Raw genomic sequence first — 27075 nt, 5'->3', positions numbered from 1 at the left:
GTGAAATTATGTAGCACTCGACGGATAAGATTTATAGTCCCGACGGATGACTCAATATAGTCCCGACGGATGATGACTTATTATCCATCGAGTGAGTAGCTTATGTAACAATAAGTCTGTAGCACATTTCTGCATACACCATTGTATAGATTTTTTAAGTAGTATTCAAGTCAGGCTGACTTTAACTAGATATGCAGAATAGGTTGATTAATTGTACATAGATGATGTCTTGTAATTCTGCATAAATGAAATGAAGTCAAGTGCCAGATTGCTACCCGACGGATAAACTACAATGAAGTCGACAGATGATCAACTAGACAACCCGACGGATGATCAATAACCCGACGGATGATCATGAACCCAACGGATACAGAATTCAAATATCTATTAACAGTGACAACATAGTCACATGCGTCGAGTGGATGCAAATGGAATGTGGTAGCCTATTCAACTGGGTTTTCGAGAACAAAGAAGCATTGCCATTTCCATGCTATTATGAAGATATTCAAAGATGCTGGAATAGAGTAATGAAGTAGCATTGTAATAGACTAGATAGTTTTTATTTTATTATCCTGTCTCATTACTTTATAATCTTGGTGATATATAAACCAAGAAGTAGCAACTAAGAAACTATCGAACTAAACAACAAAGCAGAGAAATATTTGTAAGCAGAATTATTAGCATTTCTCTGTACTCTTAGTTGTTCAATTGTTGTAAGCAGCTGTGAGCATTTTGCACACAGGGTTCTCTTGATATATAATATATATCTCTGGTGGAAACATTCAAATCCACCAGAAAATTTTAAAGACTCTTGTTTTTAATTACTTGTGATTTGATTCATTTAAGTAACTATTCCGCATTGTGCTAATCAATTCACACTTATATATATATTCGAGTTAGAACATTTTTATTTCAAGAAAAAGTTTCAAGAATTCCATTCAACCCCCCTTCTATAATTCTTGTCATATTGTTAAGGGACTAACACAAACATATATAACATCGCTACCGACTGACTCCCTTTTTAGCGTACATTAACGAAATGATACAACCTCTCTATTTTCATACTCAAAAAATTCATATTCAATAGAAAGTAATCAAATCTTAATTTCAAATTATAGTCTAGTGATAAAGCTTACTTCAAATTTGAAAAAAACCCTGTATTTGGGCTAATTAATTAAGTAAATTTGTGTATGTACGATTGAGTTTTCCGTGTATATATGAGTGTTTATATATCTTTAACAAAGTATAAAAGAATGTTATGAGCGTGAATTTTGGTGCCAGATTAGAAAAGGAGGCAGAGATGGAAAAATGTGACCAACGTTAGAGTTATGGTGGTTGCAGGTATGGATTTGGTGTACGCATTTATTGAATGGGAATTCTCCTCGACAAAAGGGCACTCGGCCCGACAAGTGATAATTTGGACAACAGGTATATAAAATAATATTATTTAGGGCATTTTCTCTATAATTTACATGTAATTCGATTTGTAAGTAATTATTTGATATTATGTAATATATTATTTACTCGACATGGTTTACATGTACTTAAAGCTTAGTTGATGATGAATAATAAATTTTGTCATTCCATCATACTAATTAACATGATACGAAAATATGTCATATTATTAAAATTCGGATACCACGAAATCATGTTATATTTGTAAGTTTTTGAACATCATTAATTTGTTAATAACATTTTATTAGTTTTTATGTGATATATTATTTAAAATAAAATAATCAAGATTAGCTATTAATGAGTAGAGAATTAAATATGTTATAATAATGAAGGTATTAATACGAAATAAATAGGATGAGAGTTAAAATGTCATTTTTATATCTTAGGGGGTATAACAGTTATTTTACTTGATTAAATTATCTCATTGAAACCCCCATTTGCTCTATTATACTCCCTCCGTTCCAATATAACTGTCCACTTTCAAAAAAATTACGCATATTAAGAAATTATAACATTGTTAAAAAAGTTATATTAGTTATCATATTTATTGTATTGACTACATTAACTACACCATTATTTATGGTAAGGAGTTAGCATTGGAAATAGAAACTAGTGATATAATAATTGTGTGTGGTGTAGAATTCATCTTGAAAATATAAACTAAATTTTATATCTTGCATAGCGACATTGAAAATGTAAGTGGACAATTATTTTGAAACAAATTTTTTCTTCAAAAGTGGACAGTTATTTTGAAACGGAGGGAGTATATATAATAGATGATAAGGTTCAGCTGGAGAAATACTACTAAATAATAAGTTCAGTTGCTAAGACAGAGATGTATCATCGTTATCCCATATAGTGCGAGACTGTAAGTTTGTAACTCTACTCTATAAAATATAGAGCATTATAATGAATAATCAACACACAAGGTGTTGAGTTTACTCCTATGTTCATTTATTTTATGGTATTAGATCTCAGATCTTGTTGAAGATCACATTAATCTTATTATATATACTTTTTCCACCCTCTCTTGTCATTCTTATGGCAGCTTCTAACAACACCCTCCCTTCCTTTTCCCCATCGTCTATTACAACTTTGATTTCGATCAAACTTACTGCATCCAACTATTTACTTTGGCATTCTCAGTTTGTTCCTCTCTTGCGAAGCCAAAAGCTTATGGGTTATATCGATGGAACTATTCCATGACCGGCCTCTCTTATTTCCAATGGAGGGAGCGATGCTACCGCAGGTTCAATTCTAAACCTAGCGTTTGACAAATGGCTTACAACGGATCAAGTGTTATTGAGTTGGATTAATGCTCCACTTGCGGAGAAGTTCTTGTTGAAGTTGTCGGTCTTTCCTCGTCAAAAGATGTTTGGGAAAAGCTCAAAAATACTTTTTCACAGAGATCAAAGGCCCGGGAATATCAATTGAAGCAAGAATTACAAAATTGCAGGCAATGACAGGGAGAATTTATTCATGATTATCTTCGTCGTTTTACGAATCTCTGACTCATTGGGTGTTATTGGTCAACCAATCTCGGATGAAGATAAGGTTATCTGTGTTCTAATGGCCTGCTTCCAGCATATGATGCCTTTGTTACTTCAGTATTTGCTCGTCCACCTGTTCCTCCATATGATGAATTAGTACCTAATCTTCATGGCCAGGACATTCGTATGAATACTCTTCATAATTTTGATACTGCTTTTTTTGGAAAGAAAAACAAATTTAATTTTGCAGGGTAACAAAAGCAAGGAGAATCATTCAAAGGCTCGTACAAGAAGGGTTATACCAAATCTAATTTTGGTTCATCGCACCCCTCATTTCCGTCATGATTCAGTGATCCATCTTCTTGCCAAGTTTTTGGAAAACGTGGGCACACTACAATTAAGTGTTGGCGTCGGTTTGATAATAGCTACCAAGATGCCAAAACTCCGAAAAAATTCTCTGCTCTCACTATCGCATATGTTAATGATCCAGAATGGTACCCAGATTCAGAAGCCGCATCTTATATGACAAATTCTGAAGGTAATTTCACTTCCATGACTCCCTTATAATGGGGATAACACAGTTCAAACTGCTAATGGTTATACTTTATATATTTCTCATATTGGTGACATTAAATTTGGCAAACTTCATCTCAAAAATACGTTATTAGTTCCTTTGATAACCAAAAATCTTATTTCCATTAGCAAGCTAACTAATGATATGGATTGTCATTGTGATTTCTCATCATCTGAATTTCTTGTTAAGGATCGAAAAACGGGAAAGATACTTGGGAAAGGAAGTAGGCGTGATGGACCATATATGTTTGACCATTTATTTGATCCAGGAGACATAAATTTAAATTCATCATCAATTGCTTTGGTAGCTTCTTTATAGTAAGAAGGATCTCATGAACGGTGGCACACACGATTGGGGCATCCCTCAAATCGTGTTCTTTCATTGTTAAATAAACAGAGTTTTATTTTATTTAATTTGAAGTTTGGTCTAGTTTATTCTAGTTGCCAATTTGGCAAACAATGTATGTTGCCTTTTTCTTTGGATAATAAAATTGCTCCTGGATTATTTAATTTAGTTCATGCCGATGTATGGGGAACTGCTCTTATTTCGTCACCCCAATACTTTCGTTATTATCTGATTTTTGTCTATGATCATTCACGTTATACTTGGCTTTATCCTATGAAAAACAAATCACAAGTAATGGAAAATTTTCATAAGTTTCGCATGATGATTCTTAATATTTTTGGAAATGTTATTAAAGTGTTTCACTGTGATGAAGGTGGAGAGTTCACTAAATGTGCATTTCAATATTACCTCGATAATAATGGGATTATTCATCAATATTCCTGCCCGCATACACCCCAACAAAATGGCCACGCTGAACAAAAGCACTGGCATATTACCGAGACGGGTCTTTCATTATTATATCTCTGTAAAGCTCCTATGTTTTTGTGGGTCGAAGATTTTCACACAACGGTTTGACTTGATCAATAGGATACCTTCTAAGGTTATTGGAATTATCTCTCCATATGAAAAGCTTTATGGCACAACACCAACTTATTCATCACTTCGTACATTTGGGTGTCGTTATCCGAATTTGGCTGATTATCAGAAGACTAAGTTTGATCCAAAATCTATACCATGTGTTTTTATTGGCTATAGTCAATATTACAAAGGTTTTCGCTGTTATCACCCATCTACACGAAGAGTATATATCTCCCGTCATTTATTATTTGATGAATCATTGAGTATAAACTGCTTCAAGTGGTATTTTTTGCACGGTTTAACTAAATTATTAGGGTCCGTACACTTTATTTCTAATAAAACATGTGCAAGCTAGAATTTTAAAAATTACATAAATTCTAGATGATAGTATAATGGGCATTCACCTGCTCTTTAAACTTACGAGACGATTTATTTTTGGATGCCAACATGTTTAAATTATCCATAGTCAAATGAAGATATTTTTATACCCTCCCTCCACGCCCGTGTAAGAGGCGTATCTGCATTCAACTAATAAAGACTAAACATGTATTAACATTTTCACATAAACACATGGATCTCCGTACCACCCCATACCCATAGTTAAGGGTGATCATCAAAACGCACAAATCAAAAAAACCATTCAAATCGTCCCACACCGCACCGCAAAATACGGTTTTTTATTTTTTGTGATGCGATTGCAGTTTGAATTTTAATAAACCGAGTGGTACAGTGCAGTTTACGGTTTAACATTTTAACATTACGATTTAAACCGCACCGCACTGCAATTTATAATATATAAAATATTTATATCTATACTTATATTTATATTATAAATAAATTTTTTTGTTTAATATAATTCAGGTTTGAATGATGATCACTTTCATCTATTAGGTTACATATTTAGGTTTAAAGTATTAGTATCCAAGTCCAGGTCTAATCTATTTAAGTCTGGGTCTATTACTAGTATTAGTCAGTTTAATTATGGGTAAGATGGTTATCAGTGTCATTGTTGATCTTAGCTCTTGAAGTTGTGTCTCTCCTGAGTTCAGTTCATTTTCCGAAAGTCATTATATTGTTCCTACAAATTCTTGTAATGAGCTATTTCAGTCCTACCTGGTTAATAATATAAGCTTTGATGATTAAAAACATGCTAACTTAAATATCACAAATCACCGACATGTATTTATTTTTAATTAAAGACATTATTTTTGGCCACCATATTGGCTAAAATTTTATAATATTTCTATGTAATTAGATTTTTTTTAAAATATGTAAATAGCACACACCGCACACACCGCACCGTATTTTCATAATACAGTTTATGCGGTTTTTAAGTAGCGTGACACGGTTTGAAAATTTGACCAAACCGCATTTGAGGGTTGATTTGTGGTTTGAGTAAAAAATCACAGCGCTCGCACCACGATCACCCCTACCCATAGTAGTCTACCAAATTTTACAATCTACTAAATTTTTAGTATCTCTCTATTTCCAAATCTAAATTTCAATTTTTTTTTTAAATTAATCAAAAAACCCAATCTTCCCTCTTCCCTTTCAAATATACTGGCACACCTTCACCATCTTGATATAGATACACACGCTATATTGAGAAGTATCAGATCGAAATACTTGATTGTGTGAGGCGTATGAAGTAAATATGATAGTATACCACGTGCAGTAATTTGGAGATGATTAGAGCCTCAAGAGGTTCTACCTGATTATATAGGTGTTATTTATTCAGCGGTAAGGACTGTGTTCGGACGTTATTAGGAGATACTCATTATTTTCCAGTTGAGGTGGGCATTCTTTAGGACTCGGTATTAAACCCCTTGATTTTTATTGTTATTTTGGATGTGATTACTCGTACCATTCAAGCTCTTGTTCCTTGGTGTATGCTGTTCACTGATGATATTGTGTTAATCGCGGAATCTAAGGCTGAGATTAATACAAACTTAGAACGATGCCGTGCATCATTGGAGGCTAAAATATTGCGTTTGAGCCGTTCTAAGACTGAGTACCTTTGAACTAATTTCAATGAGGAGAATCAAGAGAAGGGTGCTGTCATTTGTATTTCAGATGACCGTGTTTCACAAACTGATAGTTTCAAGTATTTAGGCTCTATCGTAAATAGCAATGGTGATACTCCAGCCGATGTTACGCAACTCGTATTAAGGCATATTGGATTAGATTGAAGGCTGCTACATGAGTGTAATGTGATAAGAGTGTACATTTAAATTTGAAGGATAAATTTTATAGACTGACAATTATACTGACTTTGTTGTATGGTTTCGAGTGTTGGCCATTGAGTAAAGACGAAGAACGTATATTGGAAACTGCAGAAATGCATATGTTGCGATGAAATTTTGGTTGCATAATGGCAGATTATATTCCAAATAATACTTTAATAAGAATTTTGGGTGTTGAATCTATTTCCATGAAAATAATGGTGGGACGTTTACGTTGGTATGGGCATGTTAGACGCAGACGTACTTCCACCTCAGTTAGACTAGTTGAAAATATTTTGAAGAGAAACAGAGGTAGACTGCGTAGAACGTGGCATGATTAATTGAATTTGGATATGGAGGCCTTAAATCTCACGGGTGACATGACATTAGATAGGATTGATTAGAGATGACATATTAGAATAGTTGAGGCTGAATCTCGTGACTTGCACCGGATTCGGTTGTAAAGTTTCATGTACACGTATGTGGTAAATGGTTTTCTTTGTAAGTTGCAAGTGTAAAGTTTAGATTTCGATAGACACTGGTGTGGTTGTTCACATGTAAGTCTCATGTGAAGTATGTCATGACCTCAGTTATCGCACATATACACATTTATCTTCCCTTTCACTAAGTCGGGGTTATTCACGAAAACAGGTTTCCTATTTTCCAAAATAACAATATGGCTACGAAAATTTTACTTTGTTCAGAACCCGCTCTAAACGGGACCCCGTTCTAAACAAACTATACTGAGTATATTTGGTTTGATTTACCCTTGACCTAAACATATAACACTAATTCCTGAGTAGAAAATGGAAAGAGAAGTTTTCATCATATGCACCCGTACTAGTGGCGTAACTACTAATACACCTCACTTAAGGCGCGACTTTATATAGAATAAGAGGATAATGTGATTATAAGCCGGGGTACTAGATGAATAAGCGTAATATAATGATACACACTTGTCTCATACACATCCTCTAGGTATTTGATCACTGCTACCGCTCACAGATATTTCTCTTGTTCAGTCAAATAATGAGCATTAAATGCTTTTACTCTTTTATTTTTAGATATTTCTTAGTATATTTTACCGATCGAATCGACATTTCACTACTTAATATAATTTTTGACGATTTTTAACCGTTTCTTATAAAAAAAACATGTTCAATATTGGATCAAAAATCTTTTAATTCATTTTTTTTATAATAAAGTCTATTAATTACGGCACAATCTATCAATTAATCACCAACTTTGGGGAATAGAATTTAAAGTGATATGTATAAATACATTGGCTCCGGAAACACACCACCACCTAATACCTATCGCTCTCAAAAGCTCTCAAAAAATTCAAACACCTTCCTCCAAGAATGGAAAATAATAAGTTCTTTGTTTTGTTTAACCCCAAGGCCAAAATCACCACCTCCCCCCACCCGCCATGCCACCAAAACCTTACCGAGATGAAATCTTCAACACAACCTTCCGTCCAACCTAAGAAAAAAATAGGCGCCAACAAACGATCCCAGATGGGGATTACGAAAACCAAATCATAGACTATACATTACTGATTTTAGACACACACACACACAGTTTCTTTACTCTTTGTTCTTCTTCTGTTGATTACTCATTTACTCTGTTTTTCTGTCCTTCATTGCAGATGTAAGTCAAAACTGGTCCAACATCGTCGCAGCTTCTCCGGGTTTTTTGGTGCGTTTCTTAATTTTACATCATTCTTGTTTTCTTTATTTTACAGCATTCTTGTTTTCTTTATTTTGCATCATTCTTGTTTTCTTTATTTTTAAGTTCTTGCGTCTTGCTTTACATTCTTGAAACTCAACTGTAGGAGTAAGTAATTAGTGGGTAAGCGTATATATGTGTAATGTGTGTGAGAATATCGAGTAATCTTTAATCTTTAATTCGTGTATTTGGCTTTTCTCAGCATATATGTGCGTGGAAATATTTGTTAGAGTTTTCAAACTCTCCCGTATGAAATAAGATATGCAGCAGCAAGAAACAAATGCCCTCAAATCCTGGATTCAAGGTTGACAAATAAAAGAACAGCAGTTTGGTCAAAAATAAACAACTTGGTGTAAAGAAGCAGTAATATCAAAATAAGAAATAAGAGGCAGGTATCAAAAGACAGCTTGATTGTTAGGAGCATACAATGTATATACATGCATGTAGCAGCTAAGTATGCTCACAATAATAAAGAAAGTCAACTGTGGTGTGTTGGACATAATAACAAGCAGCCTAATTTTAGCTGTTGGTGTAAAATCAAAAGGTGGTGAAACATGTGAACAAAAGAAACCACAGCAGCTCCTGGAATTAAGGTAAGCTATCTGTTGAATTCTGCAGATGCAAGGTTGGCCAGAAAACTAGAAAATAAATGAAATGTGATGTAAGGCATGATGTGTATTTTAGTTTAATGTATATAAATAGCTTGAGCTGCTGTGTTGTATGAGGAAGTAGTGAAAGAATTAGAAAGATTAAAAAACAGAGCTGAAGCTCTATTCTGTGTAATAGAAAAAGGCTGTAGCCTATGTTGTTGTTCCTGTAGTAAAATCAAAAGTTGTAGCTTTACATCCCTGTGTTTTGTTTTTCATTTGGACAAACAGGCGTGAGTATACAATTTATTATTCCAGCTTGTGTAAGTATTTTATAAGCCCAAGCCCATTCCGTTTCCAACAAGTGGCATCAGAGCTAAGGTTCCGTTCGTGAAAAATGGCGACGATGGTGCAACCAAATATTCCAAAATTGACGAGTATAAATTACGGGAACTGGAGTATTCAAATGAAGGTATTACTCGGTTCTTACGATAATTGGGATATTGTCGAAAGCGGGTATGACGAGCCCACTGATGCAGCCGCTGAAGCAGCCCTGTCAATTGCTGAGAAGATGATTTTGAAAGAGACCCGGAAAAAAGATAAAAAGGCGTTATATACAATTATTCAAGGAGTTGACGAATCAACCTTTGAAAAAATTTCAAATGCAAAAACAGCAAAAGATGCGTGGGAGATTTTGCAGAAATCATTCCAAGGCGTGGACAAAGTAAAAAAGGTGCGGCTCCAAGTTCTTCGTGGCGAGTTCGAAAATATTAAAATGAAGGCCTCAGAAAATATTGGTGAATATGTTACTCGTTTAAAAACAGTGACAAATGAGATGAAGAGAAATGGAGAAAGTCTCGATGATGTTCGGGTCATGGAAAAATTACTCCGTTCGTTGATGAGAAAATTTGATTACGTGGTTACTTCTATCGAGGAGTCAAAAGATTTGTCCACAATTTCCATTGATGAGCTAGTTGGTTCACTTCAAGCGCATGAGCAGCGGATGAACCAGTATGATGATACAAGCCATTTAGAAAAGGCGTTGCAAAGTAAGGTGTCCATTGGTGAAAGTTCAAGCAGTAGCAGTTCTGGTCGTGGAAGAGGTGGCTTTAGAGGTGGCTACCGTGGTGGAAGAGGACGTGGAAGACAGTCCTTCAACAGAAGCCAGAACACTGAAGGTTATCGTCTATCTGGTCGTGGTCAGAATTTTAGAGGACGAGGACGAGGAGGATTTCAACGAGGTGACAAGTCTCAATTTCAGTGCTATAATTGCAATAAATTTGGCCATTTCAGTTATGAATGTAGATCACCGAAAGTGGAAGAAAGAAGTCATTTTGCAGCAGCAAAAGAAGACAAAGATATTGGCACTGCTATGTTCCTCACTTATAATGGCAACGAGGAGAGCAAGAAAAATGTTTGGTATCTTGACTCTGGTGCAAGCAACCACATGACGGGCCATAAAGATTTATTTACGGAGATAGACGAGACCATCAGCGGAGAAGTTACGTTTGGTGATTCATCGAAGATTCCAGTCAAAGGTAAAGGTACAATTACGATTGTATTGAAGAATTGTGAGAAAAAGTTTATTAATGATGTTTACCATATACCTGCTTTGAAAAGTAACATCATCAGTCTTGGCCAACTTGTGGAGAAAGGACATTATATACAGATGCAGGATAATTCTCTTGTCATCAGGAATCGGGATCAAGAATTAATTGCAGATGTGGAGATGTCAAAGAATCGTTTGTTTACACTTGATATACAGACGAAGATGCAGAGGTATTTGAAGACGGTCATTAAAAATGACTCGTGGTTATGGCATTTAAGATATGGTCATCTTGGTTTTTCTGGTTTAAAATTGTTGTCAAAGACAAAGATGGTGGACGGCTTGCCAGAAATCAATGAACCAGAAAATTTATGTGAAGCATGTGTTAAGGGGAAGCAACACAGACAAAGTTTTCCCGTTGGAAAATCATGGAGAGCCAGAAGGCCATTGGAGATTGTCCATACAGATATTGCTGGTCCATTTGATATTCCATCACTTGGAGGTAATAGGTATTACCTAACATTTATTGATGATTTTAGCAGAAAAAGTTGGGTGTATATCCTCAAAGAAAAAGCGGAGGCTCTTGATAAATTCAAGGAGTTCAAAGCTTTGGCAGAAAAACAAAGTGGTCATTATTTGAAGGTACTCCGATCAGACAGAGGAGGCGAGTATACTTCAAATTTATTTAAAAGCTTCTGCAGAGCACATGGAATCAATCATCAGTTGACAGCGGCATATATTCCTCAACAAAATGGCGTTGCAGAAAGAAAGAATCGCACTATTCTTGACATGGCAAGGAGCATGGTCAAAGCAAAGCATATGCCGAGAACTTTCTGGGCTGAAGCCGTTCTATGTGCAGTTTATTTGTTGAATCGTTGTCCAACTAAAAGTGTCAGAAACAAAACTCCAAATGAAGCATGGAGTGGTAGCAAACCATCTGTTGGACATCTCAGAATTTTTGGGTGCATTGCATATGCACATGTTCCAGATCAGAAAAGGAAGAAGCTGGATGATAAAGGCGAGAAGTGCATCTTTACCGGATATGACAAAAGAAGCAAGGCGTACAGACTCTACAATCCCCTCACGAAGAAATTAATCATTTCTCGAGATGTTGAGTTCGATGAATCAGACTACTGGAAATGGAGCGACGAAGAAAGAAAAGTTGCAGGTCTGTTCTTTAATGATGATGATGATGACGGTAATGATTCCAATATTGAGGATGATGAAGATGATGATTTAACTCCTCCCCAAAGTCCAAATCAACAAACTCCTGCATCGACACCATCGACTGGAGGAAGCAGCAGTTCAGGGGGAGCGCCAAGGAAAATGCGGAGTTTGGATAATATATATGAAGCAACAAGTCCGGTACAAACTACCTTTGATTATTCATTGTTTTGCTTAATGGCTGAGTGTGATCCAGTTACATTTGAGGAAGCTTCTGAAGAAAGCAAATGGAATAAAGCCATGGATGAAGAAATTGGTGCAATCAAGAAGAATGACACTTGGGAGCTCACAGATCTTCCAGAAGGACACAAAGCAATTGGTGTCAAGTGGGTCTACAAGACAAAGACAAATCAGGATGGTGAAGTGGAAAAATACAAGGCGAGGCTAGTGGCTAAAGGCTACAAGCAGAGATATGGAATTGACTATGACGAGGTATTTGCTCCAGTTGCAAGAGTTGATACCATAAGACTGCTTACAGCAATTGCAGCTCAGAATCAGTGGAAGATTTATCAGATGGATGTCAAGTCTGCATTTCTGAATGGCTATCTTGAAGAAGAAGTCTATATCGAGCAACCACCAGGATATGTTCAGAAAGGCCAGAATAACAAAGTCTACAAATTGAAGAAAGCCTTGTATGGTTTAAAGCAAGCTCCGTGGGCATGGAACACAAGGGTTGATGAATATTTCCAGAAAAATGGTTTTGTGAAGAGTCCCTACGAGCATGCACTTTACACGAAAACAAATTCAGGGGGAGATATTATGATCGTGTGCTTATACGTGGATGACATGATTTTTACTGAAAACAACCCTGGTATGTTTGATAATTTTAAGAAAGTTATGACTAACGAATTTGAGATGACAGATATTGGTCAAATGTCGTACTTTCTTGGAGTCGAGGTAAAGCAAAGCAAAGACGGGATTTTTATGTCACAGAAAAAATATGCGGAACAGATTTTAAAGAAATTCAGAATGGAAGAATGCAAGCCAGTGAACACGCCAGCTGAAGCAAGCATAAAGCTCAGAATTGATTCAACAAGGGAGTCGGTAAATCTGACATTGTTCAAAAGTTTGGTTGGAAGTCTGAGGTGCCTAACTTTCACTCGTCCAGATATTATGTACGCAGTTGGACTGGTTAGTAGGTACATGGAGAAGCCGAAGCAAGATCATTTCATGGCAGCTAAAAGAATTTTGAGGTACATAAAAGGTACACTTGATCATGGTCTGTTTTACATGCATTCTCAAAATTCAAAATTAGTTGGCTACTCAGACAGTGATTATGGCGGTGACTTGGATGACGGGAAAAGCACTTCGGGATATGCTTTTCATATCGGTTCAGCAATATTTTCATGGTCATCAAAGAAGCAACAGACAGTGGCTCTGTCAACATGTGAGGCGGAGTATATGGCAGCAGCAGCATGCGCATGTCAAGCTATGTGGCTAGGCTACATATTGGGCGAGTTAAATCTTGCAAAGGTTGATCCGGTTACTATTTACGTGGATAATAAATCTGCTATCTCACTCACGAAAAATCCAGTGTCACATAGTCGAAGCAAGCACATCAACATCAAATATCATTTCATTCGAGAGCAGGTGAATGACAAAATTTTGGAGTTGGTGCACTGCAGGACAGAAGACAATTTAGCGGACATATTTACGAAGCCATTGAAGCCGGAAGTGTTTCAGAAAATGAAAGCAATGCTTGGAATGCAAAGTCGAGTTTGAGGGGGAGTGTTAGAGTTTTCAAACTCTCCCGTATGAAATAAGATATGCAGCAGCAAGAAACAAATGCCCTCAAATCCTGGATTCAAGGTTGACAAATAAAAGAACAGCAGCTTGGTCAAAAATAAACAGCTTGGTGTAAAGAAGCAGTAATATCAAAACAAGAAATAAGAGGCAGGTATCAAAAGACAGCTTGATTGTTAGGAGCATACAACGTATATACATGCATGTAGCAGCTAAGTATACTCACAATAATAAAGAAAGTCAACTGTGGTGTGCTGGACATAATAACAAGCAGCCTAATTTTAGCTGTTGGTGTAAAATCAAAAGGTGGTGAAACATGTGAACAAAAGAAACCACAGCAGCTCCTGGAATTAAGGTAGGCTATCTGTTGAATTCTGCAGATGCAAGGTTGGCCAGAAAACTAGAAAATAAATGAAATGTGATGTAAGGCATGATGTGTATTTTAGTTTAATGTATATAAATAGCTTGAGCTGCTGTGTTGTATGAGGAAGTAGTGAAAGAATTAGAAAGATTAAAAAACAGAGCTGAAGCTCTATTCTGTGTAATAGAAAAAGGCTGTAGCCTATGTTGTTGTTCCTGTAGTGAAATCAAAAGTTGTAGCTTTACATCCCTGTGTTTTGTTTTTCATTTGGACAAACAGGCGTGAGTATACAATTTATTATTCCAGCTTGTGTAAGTATTTTATAAGCCCAAGCCCATTCCGTTTCCAACAATATTGAGTAATCTTTAATACTGATGAATATCTGGCTTTAAATGTAATCTGGTTTAGTAGTTTATGTTTATAGTTCAATTGTTATTTTTACTGTGTGTTAAAGACAAGATCGTGTGTTAAAGACAAGATCTTGTTTTTTGACTTCTGGGGTTTAGCCCACTTTTGTGGTTTTAATGATGTGTTACAGTCCATGGTGAAAGTGGACATTGAACAGTTTGCAAGAACTGTGGCACTTTAGGTTTTAAATTCCTTAGTGAAAGATGATTTGGGGTTGTTTTTTTGCACTTGTTTTGATTAGGTTATCTTAATTTTTATTCATTTATTCCATCTTAATTTTATTTGTAAACTCTCATGTGAGGTAACAGATCATACCTCGTGATCGTGTCTTGACTTGTACGAAGCGTCTTCAAACATTAATCTCTCCCAACTCAAGTATAGATGTCTGTGCTGCTATTACTGCAGGTAGCATTTTCCCTTACTACCTTATATATTAAATTTAAATTTTCACTTGAATTCACAACAAAGTTTGTATTTTACAGAAACTTATTATGAATGACCACAAGTTATCTGAATATGAAGTCCATCAAGTGTCATCTCATAATAGTAGTAAGTCTCTACCTCCGCCAATGTCATGTCCTCATTTCTTGTAGATCTTTCTGAGTTTCTGACTAGCCTAAGTTAACAATGTGGCTTTTCAAATTTTTTGATACATTCGTTTCTTTTTAATTTGATTTTTCTGAGTTTCTGACTAGCCTAAGTGTTAACCATCTTAGGAAGGTATAGAGTTTTAAAGAAATGAAGGGGACAGCTTTTAAGAAGTCATTTCCAACAATGTGTCACCATTTAAGTAGAATTGAAGCCATCAGGGCCCGGACTTTTGTTGACTGCTAGACCTTTTACCGCTTTGAACAACTCTTCCGATGTGAAATCGACATCTAGATTGGAAACTTGAACTTCAGTAAGGGTTAGGGAAGGCAGAGTAATGTCTAAAGGGAAAGATGACGAAAGCAATTTTTTTGTTGAGCCCTCGCATGTTGCACCAACAAAAATTCACATTAAGTAATGATTTTTTGAATCTAAAGTTTTACACCAATATACTCATATGCCCATGTGATTTTAAAGTATTTCTTTTTATCTCTGAAGTACTGAAAACGTATCTTTTAAATTTTGGACCGCCCGGTTTGTAAAGGTTTATTTCTGCGGTCCTTCGTTTTTTTTCCCGATCGAAGATTTAAAAGGTACATTTTCAGTATTTTAGAAAAAAAACACTTTAAAACCACCGGGACAAATGAGTATATTGTACAAATCTCGAAATTCAAAATGCCATTAAGTCTTAAAAATATGTAGTGGAGAGGAGTTTAGCCCACGTATATTGTTGCGCACAGAGCAGATGCTCCTGCTGCAAGTATTCTTACAGTTACTTTGTATTGATATCATTTTTACTTTCTTAGTTCTTCTTACAAGGAAGTTTCGAAGATACTGTTTGATAATGCCATTGCAAAAATGCACGAGCCCAAATATATGATTTTTCGTTTTCAAAAAACACACATAAAAGGAATGAACGGAAAAGAAGGGGGCAGTTAGTTACAGTGGCAACTGACAATTATTCTGCAGACAAGATATACAAGTGAGATAATTTAACAAATATGACATTGTGCTCTGCATATTATGTAGTAATCATGAGCTGCTGAGCTCAATCATTGTGCAGGAGCTGCTAAGTTGCATAAAATCGCCAATAAAATAAAAGATTGCCAGTAAAATAAAGCATGTGAATAGACTTTGTCGTGCACTCTAAGTTTGATGAACATTTGACAGACATACCATCTGTGTAAATATATAGATATATCTCATCTACAATCAGTAATCTGTTACCACAATTCTGCATCCAAAATCTAAATAAATTAAATTTCTCTGTCATAATATATATGATGAATCTCTACTCCAATAGTCAAGGCATCGTTTAGCAAGAAGCTTTTGGAAGTGTCATGCAGCTCTGTCAAGTCCATGAATTTTTTATTCACTTTGCAGGTTGTTGCTCCACTGAAAACTCCCCAACCTGCAACAGTTGGCATATAAACTAATATCAGCAACAGACTATTAACATGTTTAATAGAATTGTGTTTACTCAAGTTGGTTGTATATACAAACATAATGAACTATACTTTTGGCTTGAAATGAAAATTACATCACTCACATGCTTTTCCAAAGTTGGTGTTTACATCCGAGACACCAAACTGATCATGCACGACAAGTCCGAACATTGCATACAACTTCTGATGATAATAAGACCTTTTAAGCCATTTATCCAAACGAAACAAGCTACTTGTATCCGCTAGTTCCACGCCAACTGCTAAGTACTTTTTATCCCATCTGGGATGAAGTAGCAGTCTCCTAGACACATTAAAAAGTAAAATTTACACTAACTATCAGAAATCTGTTACAGAACATTAATTACCGCATTGTTAGGAAGAAAAAAGACTTATATAATACCATTTTCTTTCTCCGGCCATGAATGAATTGGAGTAGTAAACTTTGTTCTTCCTCTTGCTAAAGTTGTCAATCTTCCAAATATGAGCTCTCATTATACAATAGTCATTCTTTGGCATTTGAACATTTGACAGACACACTGCCTTGCTAGTCATGTTCTTTATAACAAAAAGTTCTACCCCAAATATGCACGAGTCATTTACCAAGTACCGGCTAGTTGAGGCATTACAAAATTCATGTACCGGCATCATATTCAGAATCCCATGTGCACGCTTTAGCTTGTGAAATTTCTTCGTTTGCACGGTAGCATCTGTAATATATTAGTAAATGCTGTGAAATTATAGTATATATGAGATGAAGTGACAGACAAAAAGTAATTGGCGGGAAAGTACCTTCAAATACGTTGAAATTCTTCTGGATTTGGTCATACACAAAGAACTTGAAATTAACATCAATCGCTAATCCATTTTCTAGAACATCTGGCTCAGCAAAAACCAAGTATACTGATATGTAACTGCCCTCTCCCCCTGTTCTACCTTCACCGGAATTCTTATTACAATTAAAGTGTACAGATAACCTCCTGAAACATTACTTACTAGCTGTTAACCGGAGAATTTAATATTTAAATCACAGGGGTAACATTACATAAAAGCTACTTGTATATACAGGATTACAGATAATTACCATTTGTATCCACCAGCTTCAAAAGAGTTGGATAGGTAGTTCTCCATTGCTTTGGACACGAGAGAGAAGTTTTCAATCTTTAACATGAAATCTGTTGGAGCCATGCGTCTAGCTGTTCTTGTCACTTCTTCTAAATCATAATACAATTAGTTTGTTTAAGTACTAAATTATGAAACATATAAGCCAATTTTAAAATTTTCAATTACTAGAATACACAGATTCAGTCGACAAATAAAACCTAAATACAATCATTACCGCCTGACGAATAGTTTGATTCTTGAATAGGAGAACATCTATCGATTTCGCTTGACATCGTCATCTTGATCCCACCAATATACCGAGTCATAAAACTGAAAGTATGATGAATTTTAAACCAATAAAAGGATCACAACAGAAGAATATTTGTACACACAAACCAATTATAAAATATGTTCTGAATATATGAAGTTTACCAAAAAGTACAATATAAATTGACCGGTATCGCGAGACACTAGTTTTGACCAAGGGTTGGTGCAGTGGTTCTTAGCTTTTCTAACAGAGGTCAAAGGTGCGACTCATGGGGTGTGCACCAGTTTAACGATAAAAAAACCAGGTATCACCAGAAACCTAAATAGAATCTGATCGAAGAAGGCAAAGGAAGAGGATTTGGGAAGAAGAGATGAACGAATCTTTTATTATAAATCAGAGTCTAACTTCTCATCTAGTATAAAATATAAGCTCAAGTAGTTGTATATGTACCAAATCATATGCACCTGACCTGTTACGTGTATAAATTAGCTAGGGTTTAGGGCTCAGCCATCTAATAATCTACATACCTAGCAAATTCAGAATAGAATTCGAATTTTACAATACCTTTCCCGCTCCTTTTCTGTTTCCATCATTTTATTTTAACTTTTTAAGTTCTTTTAGAAGTATGATATTTTTTTATTTTTATTATTATTATTATTTTTTTGCCAAAATATTATGCATTTTGTCAAAAAGACTTAATGCAGTTTGGACAAACCCCAAAACTGCGATCAGGTTGACAAACAAATAAACGAGCTAAATGAATAACCGTTTTGTTTCCAGATCGCTTAACATACATAATATAAATATTATTTAAACTGAAAAAGATTACAATAGTTTCCCAAGAAATCCATCATACACTATCTCCAAAATCACTAGCATCACAATTGACCTTCACACAATTAATTCCAGTTGTAATCCAATGTTTAGAAGTGATTGGAGGTACAGATGCCCTCGTAGAACAATCTTCCGTTGTGAAAGGTGAGTTTTTGCAATTTTCACCAACGATTCAGACTCGATGCGAGCTTTCAAGATTCCCTGAAACACCAAATGAATCATTCTCAACGATACAAACCAACAAGTCAAAATATCAAAAACATACGGAGCACTCAAAAAGGAGGACAAACAACCACTCTAAAAGGAGGACAAACAAAAGACCCAAAAAGGTTGGGTACGATAGTAATCCTTACAAAATAAGGATAATTATTGAAAAAAAAATAAAAAACTGATTATTAGATGAGGGAGAAGAACATGGAAGTGATTTTGGGAAAAGGAAGAGGGCTTAATTAATGAAGAAGGAGTAGATCTAAATATTTTTGAGGCGGCTAACTAGGGTTTGGGGGTCGACTCTCATTGAGAAAGTATTGGTGGATGATTTTGATTTTTGATTTTTTCTTTAGTTTTCATAGAAATATCTTTAAAGTATTATAAATGTTTTAGTTATAATATAATTTTAATGAATTAAACTCTTAAAATAGATTTTATATGACGCCAGTAAAAATGTCTTTAAACAAAATAACTATAAGTGTTTAAATTAAAACAAATTTGGAAAATAGTTATGCTCATATATACTTTAATTAATATAGTTCGTAAAATACTTTGCTAAATACCAATAAATTTAAATAATCAGATTCTTGGAAAATATATTTGAAATAAGTCGACCTTTAGTTTGTGTTTATATTATATCTTGACCGAATAGTAAAATCTCAACTCTAAAGTCCAAAAAAATTTTAGTATGCGTATAATATTGTCAAATATGTTAACTAAAATTCAATATGTGCATCCTTCTCGCATTCTTGCTTCTTTTGAATGTGGTTCTCCCGTTCTTTTAGCAAATCAAATAGCTGTTTTTTTGCTAATTAATTAGATGTTTAATTGAATCAACTAATGTATATATAAGTAGGTATTCAAAAGCAAAATATAGTATAATATAATATTTTAGTTAGATGTCTAATATGAATACTTTTATAAAATACAGGACTACTAATCATTGCTGAATTTTGCTATCACAATCTATTCGCAAACAGGAGTATGTCATTAGGAACCTATATATAGTCAAGAATGTGATTCTATGAACCTACCTCCAGGAATTCGTACCCGCACATGTAACAAATTTGTTAGTCCAATGAATTTTATAGAGGTTGTCTCACCTTGCTGAATGCTTCCAACCATACTGTTACATCATTATAGTCTTCTATGTAGGAAGAAACATGTTCACTAAATAAGCTACTTTTACCCATACCTTCGTATGGAACCCCTAAATATTTGTAACATCTCAATAGACCTTTTTATCCAACCCATCTAATCATAATTCGTCTTTTTGCATCATACCACGCCTATCATCTACCCCATTTATTACTTATGGATTAGACTTGTAAGTCCAATGGATCTTTAATCATACCCATGGAGATTTTTGGTACAAAATTACCCCATGCATGGTTCCTTGAAGTTATGAAATGTAAAAAAGGAACCTAAATAGCCTTTAAATTGGAGATTCAATCTTCTAATTATCCTACCATTAATGTGTAACTTTCACATTATGTATCCAAAATTACATGATCCAACTCGTAATAAGAAATATGACTTAAAAGTTGTTATGCTTCCGTAGGCGCTTTTTATACTAGCTATTACTATATCTCAAAAAATTTGCTAAAAACTAACATCTAGTACCTTTCAAATGTTCCTCCAACCATTCAGCAACTTTCTGTTGCTAACTAATCTTCATGTATATCGTGAAACTCCCCGAGGTTCCTCAAATATTTCTATCAGCTTACTTCATTCTATAGCTTCTTGTGGAACCTCTTTCAGGGGTCACAATTGATGTAAATACTTATATATATAAGTTGTTTTATCTTAGACAGAGAGAGCTGTAGAATGATATTTTTATTCATCTCAAGGGTCGTTTGGTTCGAGAGGTGGTATGAGTTTAGAATCAGGAATCGGGTTAGGATGGTATGAGGTTGAGATATCATTTATGATATGTGTTTGGTTGAGTGCTGGAATGAATATTTTAAATTTAAAATATTTTTTAAGTTAACGATTTCAATTAATTTAAAAATTATTTTAATTATCATTTTAATAAATTTTAGTTCATTAAATCATTTTTTATCAAACATTTTTTATTAAACACTTCCCCATACCCACCTCTCCCCTTGAGTATCAAAAACTCATACTTTGGGGTATGAGGAATGGGTTTGGAGGAAAAATTTTTTGAACCAAACATCAGGTATGTGGTTGAAATGAACGAAACCAGAATGCCTCCAACCAAATGACCCATAAATAATTCAAGATAAATAAGATTACAAAGCAACGTTAATGCTGAAAAACAGGAACTACTAACCACGATTCCTACTACTACTCCGCCTCTATGATTTATTCAAGCTGAACTCCTAAAAACTCTCATGCAGCTGGCGACCAGGTCATTCAGCTACAGACACGACTAAAAACAAAGTACAACACATAAATAAATAATACAAGTTTAGATTAAATATACAACAAACTCCCCCTAATCTAAACTTATCTGAGTAACTCTTTAACTCCCAACAGCTGCATCATCATTTCAAACTTTACGATTGGTAAGGCCTTAGTCAATACATCTGCACGCTCCTTATCAGAACTGATGTGTTTTATGACAATTTCCCTACGATCCACACATTCTCTAATAAAATGATAACGAATATTGATATGTTTGCTTCGACCATGAAAGACCGGGTTCTTCGCTAAATCTATAGCAAATTTATTGTCTATGTAAAGCACCACAGAATCAACTCGACTATCAGTTACCCGACCCAACAAATTTTGTAACCAAATGGCTTGACACGCTGCCGCTGTAGCAGCCATAAATTCAGCTTCGCAAGAAGATAATGCCACACACCTTTGTTTCTGAGACACCCAGGTAATCAGACTTTCGTTTAAGTAAAACACCATTCCTCCTGTGCTTTTCCTGTCATCAATGTGACCTGCTAAATCACTATCAGAAAAACTAGTAAGCAAGTTATTACCACTATATTTTTAGTACACTAGACCAAAACCCATTGTTCCTTTCACATATCGAAGGATGCGCTTCACTGTATTTAAGTGCATCACAGTAGGCATTTCCATGTACCTACTCACCACACCAACTGAAAACGCTATGTCTGGTCGGGTATGTACCAGGTAGCGTAAACCTCCAACTAAACTCTTATACTCAGTCGAATTCACAGGCTTGCCTCCCTCGTCCTTGGTGATAGTCTCCTTTGGATCCATATGATACTTTGTTGGATTGCATTCCTACATCCCCATTTTTTTTAACAATTTTCGAGCATACGAGGTCTGCTTTAACTCAATGCAATTCATACCTTGCTGCACTTCAATTCCCAAATAATACGACAGTAAGCCCAAGTCGCTCATTTCAAATCTACTGTTCATCTGATCCTTGAACTTGTCGATGACTGTTACACTTGTTCCAGTGACTAACAAATCATCTACGTACACTCCTATGATCAGTGTTTCATCATGCTCACGCTTGGTATATACAGCGTGTTCATAAGGACATCTCACAAATCCAAGTTCTTCTAAACACTTCTTCAATTTTTCATACCACACACGAGGTGTTTACCTTAAACCATACAGGGCTTTTGTTATTTTATACACCAAGTGCTCCTGTCCTTTCTTCACAAATCCTTCTGGCTGCTTAACGTAAATCTCTTCATGGAGATCCCCATTCAGAAATGCCGTTTTCACATCTAAATGATGTACTTCCCAACCATTTTTAGCAGATAGAGCCAATAATAATCTTACGATTTCTAGCCTAGTGACATGTGCGAAAATCTCTTCAAAATCCACTCCATACTCCTGAACATAACCCTTGGCGACCAAACGAGCTTTGTGTTTCACCAATTCACCATCTGCATTTTTCTTTATTTTGAAAATTCATTTTAAATCAATAGCTTTGTGTCCCGATGGCAGCTCCTTTAGTTCCCAAGTATGATTTTTCTCTATGGATTCAATTTCATTTTCCATGGCCTGTTTCCAGCAACTTTCTTTCACAGCTTCTTTGTAATTCTTTGGTTCATTGATGCCAATAAATAAAAGTTCCTCTTCGAGTTCGACCTCTTCAGTATGATTATAGATATCATTCAGACTTCTGTACCGGATAGACTCACTGTTGCAATCCGAATCATTTAATTTTGAACTTACTATTACAGGTGATGTCGTACCACCAGATTCTTCAATATTCATACTACTTGTTATTGCTGGTGTCACTGGCTTATTTATCACAGCACCTTCTCTCTTTTCTGTCAGATCAATAGAAAAATTCCCCGATTGATCAAGCCGTGCTCCTCCTTTATTCCACGCCCAAGCTTTGTCTTCTTCAAACACGACATCGCGACTTACATATACCTTGTTATCATTTGGATCAACCAGTCTGTAAGCCTTTGTACCAGGCTGCCTTCCAAGATAAACAACACATTTACTCCTATCATCGAGTTTCTTTAAGTGAGTGCTTGGTACCTTCATATGTGCAATACATCCAAAAATCCGCAAATGCCCAACCTCTGGTTTTCTTTATTTCCAAACTTCATATGGAGTCATTCCGGTTAGTGTTCGAGTTGGTAACCTATTGAGAATATATAACGAATGCCGGACTGCCTCCCCCCACATCATGGACGACATATATTTTTCTTTTAGCATACTTCGTGCCATTGCTACAACCGTTCTATTTCTTCGTTCCACCACACCGTTTTGTTGTGGTGTGTACGGAGCTGTAAATTGTCTAACAATACCAGTTTCATCATAATAAGAGATAAACTTACTTGACATAAACTCACCTCCTCGGTCTGACCTGAAAATTTTCACCTTCTTTCCAGAGCTGGTTTCAACTTGAATTCTGAATTTCTTGAAAGCATCAAATGCTTGATCTTTACTCTTCAACAAGTAAACCCATATGATTGCACTATAATCATCCACCAAGAGAAAGAAATACTTGTTTCCAGAAGGGTTTCAGGCATTATGGGGCCACACAAGTCGCCATGTATTAGCTCCAAGACTTCTTTAGATTTGTACAGTGTTTGTGCAGGAAACGGCCTCTGTGTTTGTTTAGACAATAAACAACTAGTACACACCTTTTTGGGTTGGCAGATCTTTGGCATACCTCGTACCATACGAGTTGTAGACATTAAGTTAAGTGCCTGAAATTTCACATGACCTAGACGCATATGCCACAACCAAGAAAAATCTTCTATCTTTGATGAAATCATGCACGAAGCTGTGACAGTTTTCAGTATTATCTTATACAGTCTATTTACTGACCTCTTAACCTTCATGAGAAGCCTTCCTTGATTTTCGTAGATCCACACAAAATCACCACTGAACACAGCCTTATTGCCTTCCTCTGATAGTTGGCCAATACTAATAATGTTATTACACAAACTTGGGATATAGTACACGTCCTTGAGTTCCTTTTCTTCCCCATTTTTGTATCTAAAAACTACTGATCCCTTTCCTTCAATGTTTACCATTGAGCCATCTTCGAATTTGACCTGTCCTGTCACTTGTTCATTTAATTCTTTAAATTTTGACCGTTGCCCAGACATATGATTGCTGGAACCATTGTCAAGGTACCAGACATTAGATATGCTTTGCTTCATTTCATCCTTGATACTTAACTTTGGTGTAACCCTCTCCTCATTAATCAATAGTGTATTTTCTCCTTTCTTCTCACACTCTGTTAACAAAAGAGCTGGTTCATTGTCCTGTAGTTGTGTTAAATTTGCCTCCTGATTTTGTTCTTTTCAACATTCAGGCTTCCGGCACTCTGCAGCAAAATGTCCGTAGTTGTGGCAGTTGAAACATTTTACTCTGGTCCTGTCCCTTACACCACGCAAACCTTCTCTGTTGCGATTATAGTTTCCACCTTTACCACTTCTTTTTATCCATTCCTCTCTTGTTAGTAGTAATTTTGATTCACCACTTTCTTTCCTTTCCCATTCTTCTTTTGTAAGCAGTAGTTGGCTTTCTCGATTTTCGTTTTGTCCCTTCAAACGTTCTTCATGTGCCTTCAGCGATTCTACTACCTCTTCAATCGTCATAGTGTCCAAATCTCCAAATTGTTCGATTGTTGAGGTGATTTGCAAGAACTTTGTTGGAACCGATCTGGCAACTTTTTGACCACATATGCCTCCTCAATTGTTTCTCCTAGGGCTCGAATATTAGTGATGAGACCATTTAATTTCAGGCTATAGTCATCTAATTTCTCAGTATCTCTCATGCTTAGAGATTCAAATTCAGCTTTCAGCGTCTGAACACGTGCTTTTTTTACTCGATCTGCGCCTTGACACAGGACATTTATCGCATCCCAGGCTTCTTTCGCTGTCTTCTTTTCTGTGAGAGACAACAGTGTATCCTCTGGTATGCCTTGATAAATTGCTGCCAAAGCAAGCTTATCTGTCGTCTCCTCAACTTCTTTTTTCGGGTCTTTGGGTTCCACAGCTACCCACACACCGTGAGCTTGCATGTACAGTTTCATCTTCAAAGATAATTTCATATAATTACCTCTGGCCAACATTGGATAGCTCAGACTAATTGTACTCTCCTTCACCTTGCTTGTCTCCATCTTCTTCGTTGTTCTAGGCATACACTTAGGCATACTCTGTGTTCCTTGCTCTAATACCAAGTGATGTAAATACTTATATATATATAAGTTGTTTTATCTTAGACAGAGAGAGCTGGAGAATGATATTGATAACTATATTTTTATTCATCTAAATGATTCAAGATAAATAAGATTACAAAGCAACGTTAATGCTAAAAAACAGGAACTACAAACCACGATTCCTACTACTACTTTGCATCTATCATTTATTCAAGTTGAACTCCTAAAAACTCTCATGCAGTTGGTGACCAGGTCATTCGGCTACAAACACGACTAAAAATAAAGTACGACACATAAATAAGTAATACAAGTTAAGATTAAATATGCAACAACAATTTCTTGCTTCTGAAACCACCAGAAGTTGATCACCCACCAGGATTCACTGACCGTCGACCCAATACCTTTCATTTCGTGCCCAAATCCCCAAGAGCTCTCAACTTTGAGTCAGAAACCAAAGATGAAATCATGCCTACCCCGGAAGAACAAAGGACCATGTTTGCAAAAGTAGAGAGAGGAAAAGAACTCCATGAGAAGGCTCCATGAGTAAAGCAGGCGACAAGTCAATAAGCCGAGAAAAAATCCCAACTTGAGATTGCAGGCACTTTGCCTGCAAAGAGATGAAATAGAACTCCATGAGCAGGCTCCATGAGGTTATGGAGACCGAGGAAACCCAGAAAACATACTCAGATGTACGAAGGGAGAAGAGAGGGCTGCCCGACTCAAAATGGGAAGTGGGCGACGGAGACGAGCTGATCAAGACGAATTTTTAGATTCAGAATCATATTCGGGGAGATCCCGGTCTAACATTGTACTATCATCAGATTCCGAAGAGGATGATGAGCCTCATATTCAGGCCGTATACGTCAGATGGAGAAATCCATGTTCGAAAAAGGAAGATTAGCCATGAGGCAGTGGTAGTTGAAGAAATTGACCTTCGCCTGGGAGGCAGTTCTTGAATATGACAACCCTAATCAAATTCCAAGTTTTCTTTGAAAATCGAGTCAAGTCTCGATTGCGAATCCAAAATAAGCCAAAGCCTACTGTCCTGAGTGGAGCAAACTAGGATAAAAAACATGCCCACCACAGGACCCCAAAAGATCATAATTTGTTGGTGCATGCAGTAGTAATATTTTTCCTTATAAACATAATAAAAGTCCCAAATCTCCTCGATGTGGGATTGGGATGTTACAAACGCTCCCACTTAAACGCCTGACGAGCATACTCGTCAGGATAAACAGACAGCCTATAGGTCCAAATTGTTCCTCTATATCAATTGTGCGATAATACCAGTTGGTTACGTGTCCCCACCTCTGGCCCTTTTGCCATTATGGGATAATATAACCAGCCTTCGCTCCCTCTCCTCCGACAACTTGATGCACTAAACTTTCGAGAGTCGGCTCTGATATCATATGTGACAACCCAGATCAATTTCCGAGCCTTCTCCGAAAATCGGGTCAATTCCCAATTTTCATATGTATGAGTTTAATAGAAAATGCGAACACGAAGACCACTATGAGAAGTAGGGAAGAACATGACCGATTCATTTTTGGATAAAAGCACAACATGAGGTCTTCATTTTTTTTAATTGAAAATCGGAACTGAACCATTAATTCGGTTTTGGTTTTACAAATCTCAGTTCATTTTTTATCGGATAGGTTTCGATTGTAAAACTGAATAATATTAAAATGAGAAAAAAATTACAACACAAATAATTTTATCTAGGTTTACCGAACTAGAAATATAGATGTCAAAGCAAAGTGTGTCTTGCTGGAAACAAGGTC

General features: G+C 35.9%; 3 protein-coding genes across 3 annotated transcripts; all 3 read right to left on the bottom strand.

Annotated features, from left to right (window-relative positions):
- Window positions 1-16106: 16106 nt before the first annotated feature.
- On the bottom strand, window positions 16107-18102 carry LOC141688988 (uncharacterized). The gene is made up of 6 exons (XM_074493149.1): window positions 17632-18102; window positions 17377-17506; window positions 17085-17272; window positions 16696-17002; window positions 16400-16596; window positions 16107-16261 (listed from the first exon to the last, which is right to left on the bottom strand). The coding sequence occupies exons 1-6, from the start codon at window positions 17720-17722 to the stop codon at window positions 16107-16109; spliced, it is 1068 nt and encodes a 355-aa protein (XP_074349250.1). The 5' UTR covers window positions 17723-18102.
- A 3075-nt stretch (window positions 18103-21177) lies between these two features.
- LOC141688981 (secreted RxLR effector protein 161-like) lies at window positions 21178-21906 on the bottom strand. The gene is made up of 2 exons (XM_074493138.1): window positions 21680-21906; window positions 21178-21631 (listed from the first exon to the last, which is right to left on the bottom strand). The coding sequence occupies exons 1-2, from the start codon at window positions 21904-21906 to the stop codon at window positions 21178-21180; spliced, it is 681 nt and encodes a 226-aa protein (XP_074349239.1).
- A 2821-nt stretch (window positions 21907-24727) lies between these two features.
- LOC141688962 (uncharacterized) lies at window positions 24728-25255 on the bottom strand. The gene has a single exon (XM_074493118.1). The coding sequence runs from the start codon at window positions 25253-25255 to the stop codon at window positions 24728-24730; it is 528 nt and encodes a 175-aa protein (XP_074349219.1).
- Window positions 25256-27075: the final 1820 nt, after the last annotated feature.

The sequence above is a fragment of the Apium graveolens genome, chromosome 2 (assembly GCF_009905375.1).
Source record: "Apium graveolens cultivar Ventura chromosome 2, ASM990537v1, whole genome shotgun sequence".
In the NCBI taxonomy this organism is placed as follows: domain Eukaryota; kingdom Viridiplantae; phylum Streptophyta; class Magnoliopsida; order Apiales; family Apiaceae; genus Apium; species Apium graveolens.
This window is presented reverse-complemented; position numbering and strand designations above follow the sequence as displayed.

What these genes read in the sequence shown, in the direction of transcription:
- LOC141688981 (XM_074493138.1), bottom strand. Translation starts at nt 21,906, where the DNA reads ATGGATCCAAAGGAGACTATCACCAAGGACGAGGGAGGCAAGCCTGTG. An exon ending in ACAATGGGTTTTGGTCTAGT is followed by an intron (nt 21,632 to 21,679) that starts GTACTAAAAATA and finishes TTTTTCTGATAG; the next exon opens with TGATTTAGCAGGTCACATTG.
- LOC141688988 (XM_074493149.1), bottom strand. Translation starts at nt 17,722, where the DNA reads ATGACTCGGTATATTGGTGGGATCAAGATGACGATGTCAAGCGAAATC. An exon ending in ATCAAACTATTCGTCAGGCG is followed by an intron (nt 17,507 to 17,631) that starts GTAATGATTGTA and finishes ATTATGATTTAG; the next exon opens with AAGAAGTGACAAGAACAGCT. An exon ending in ATGGCCGGAGAAAGAAAATG is followed by an intron (nt 16,597 to 16,695) that starts GTATTATATAAG and finishes TAATGTGTCTAG; the next exon opens with GAGACTGCTACTTCATCCCA.
- LOC141688962 (XM_074493118.1), bottom strand. Translation starts at nt 25,255, where the DNA reads ATGGAGACAAGCAAGGTGAAGGAGAGTACAATTAGTCTGAGCTATCCA.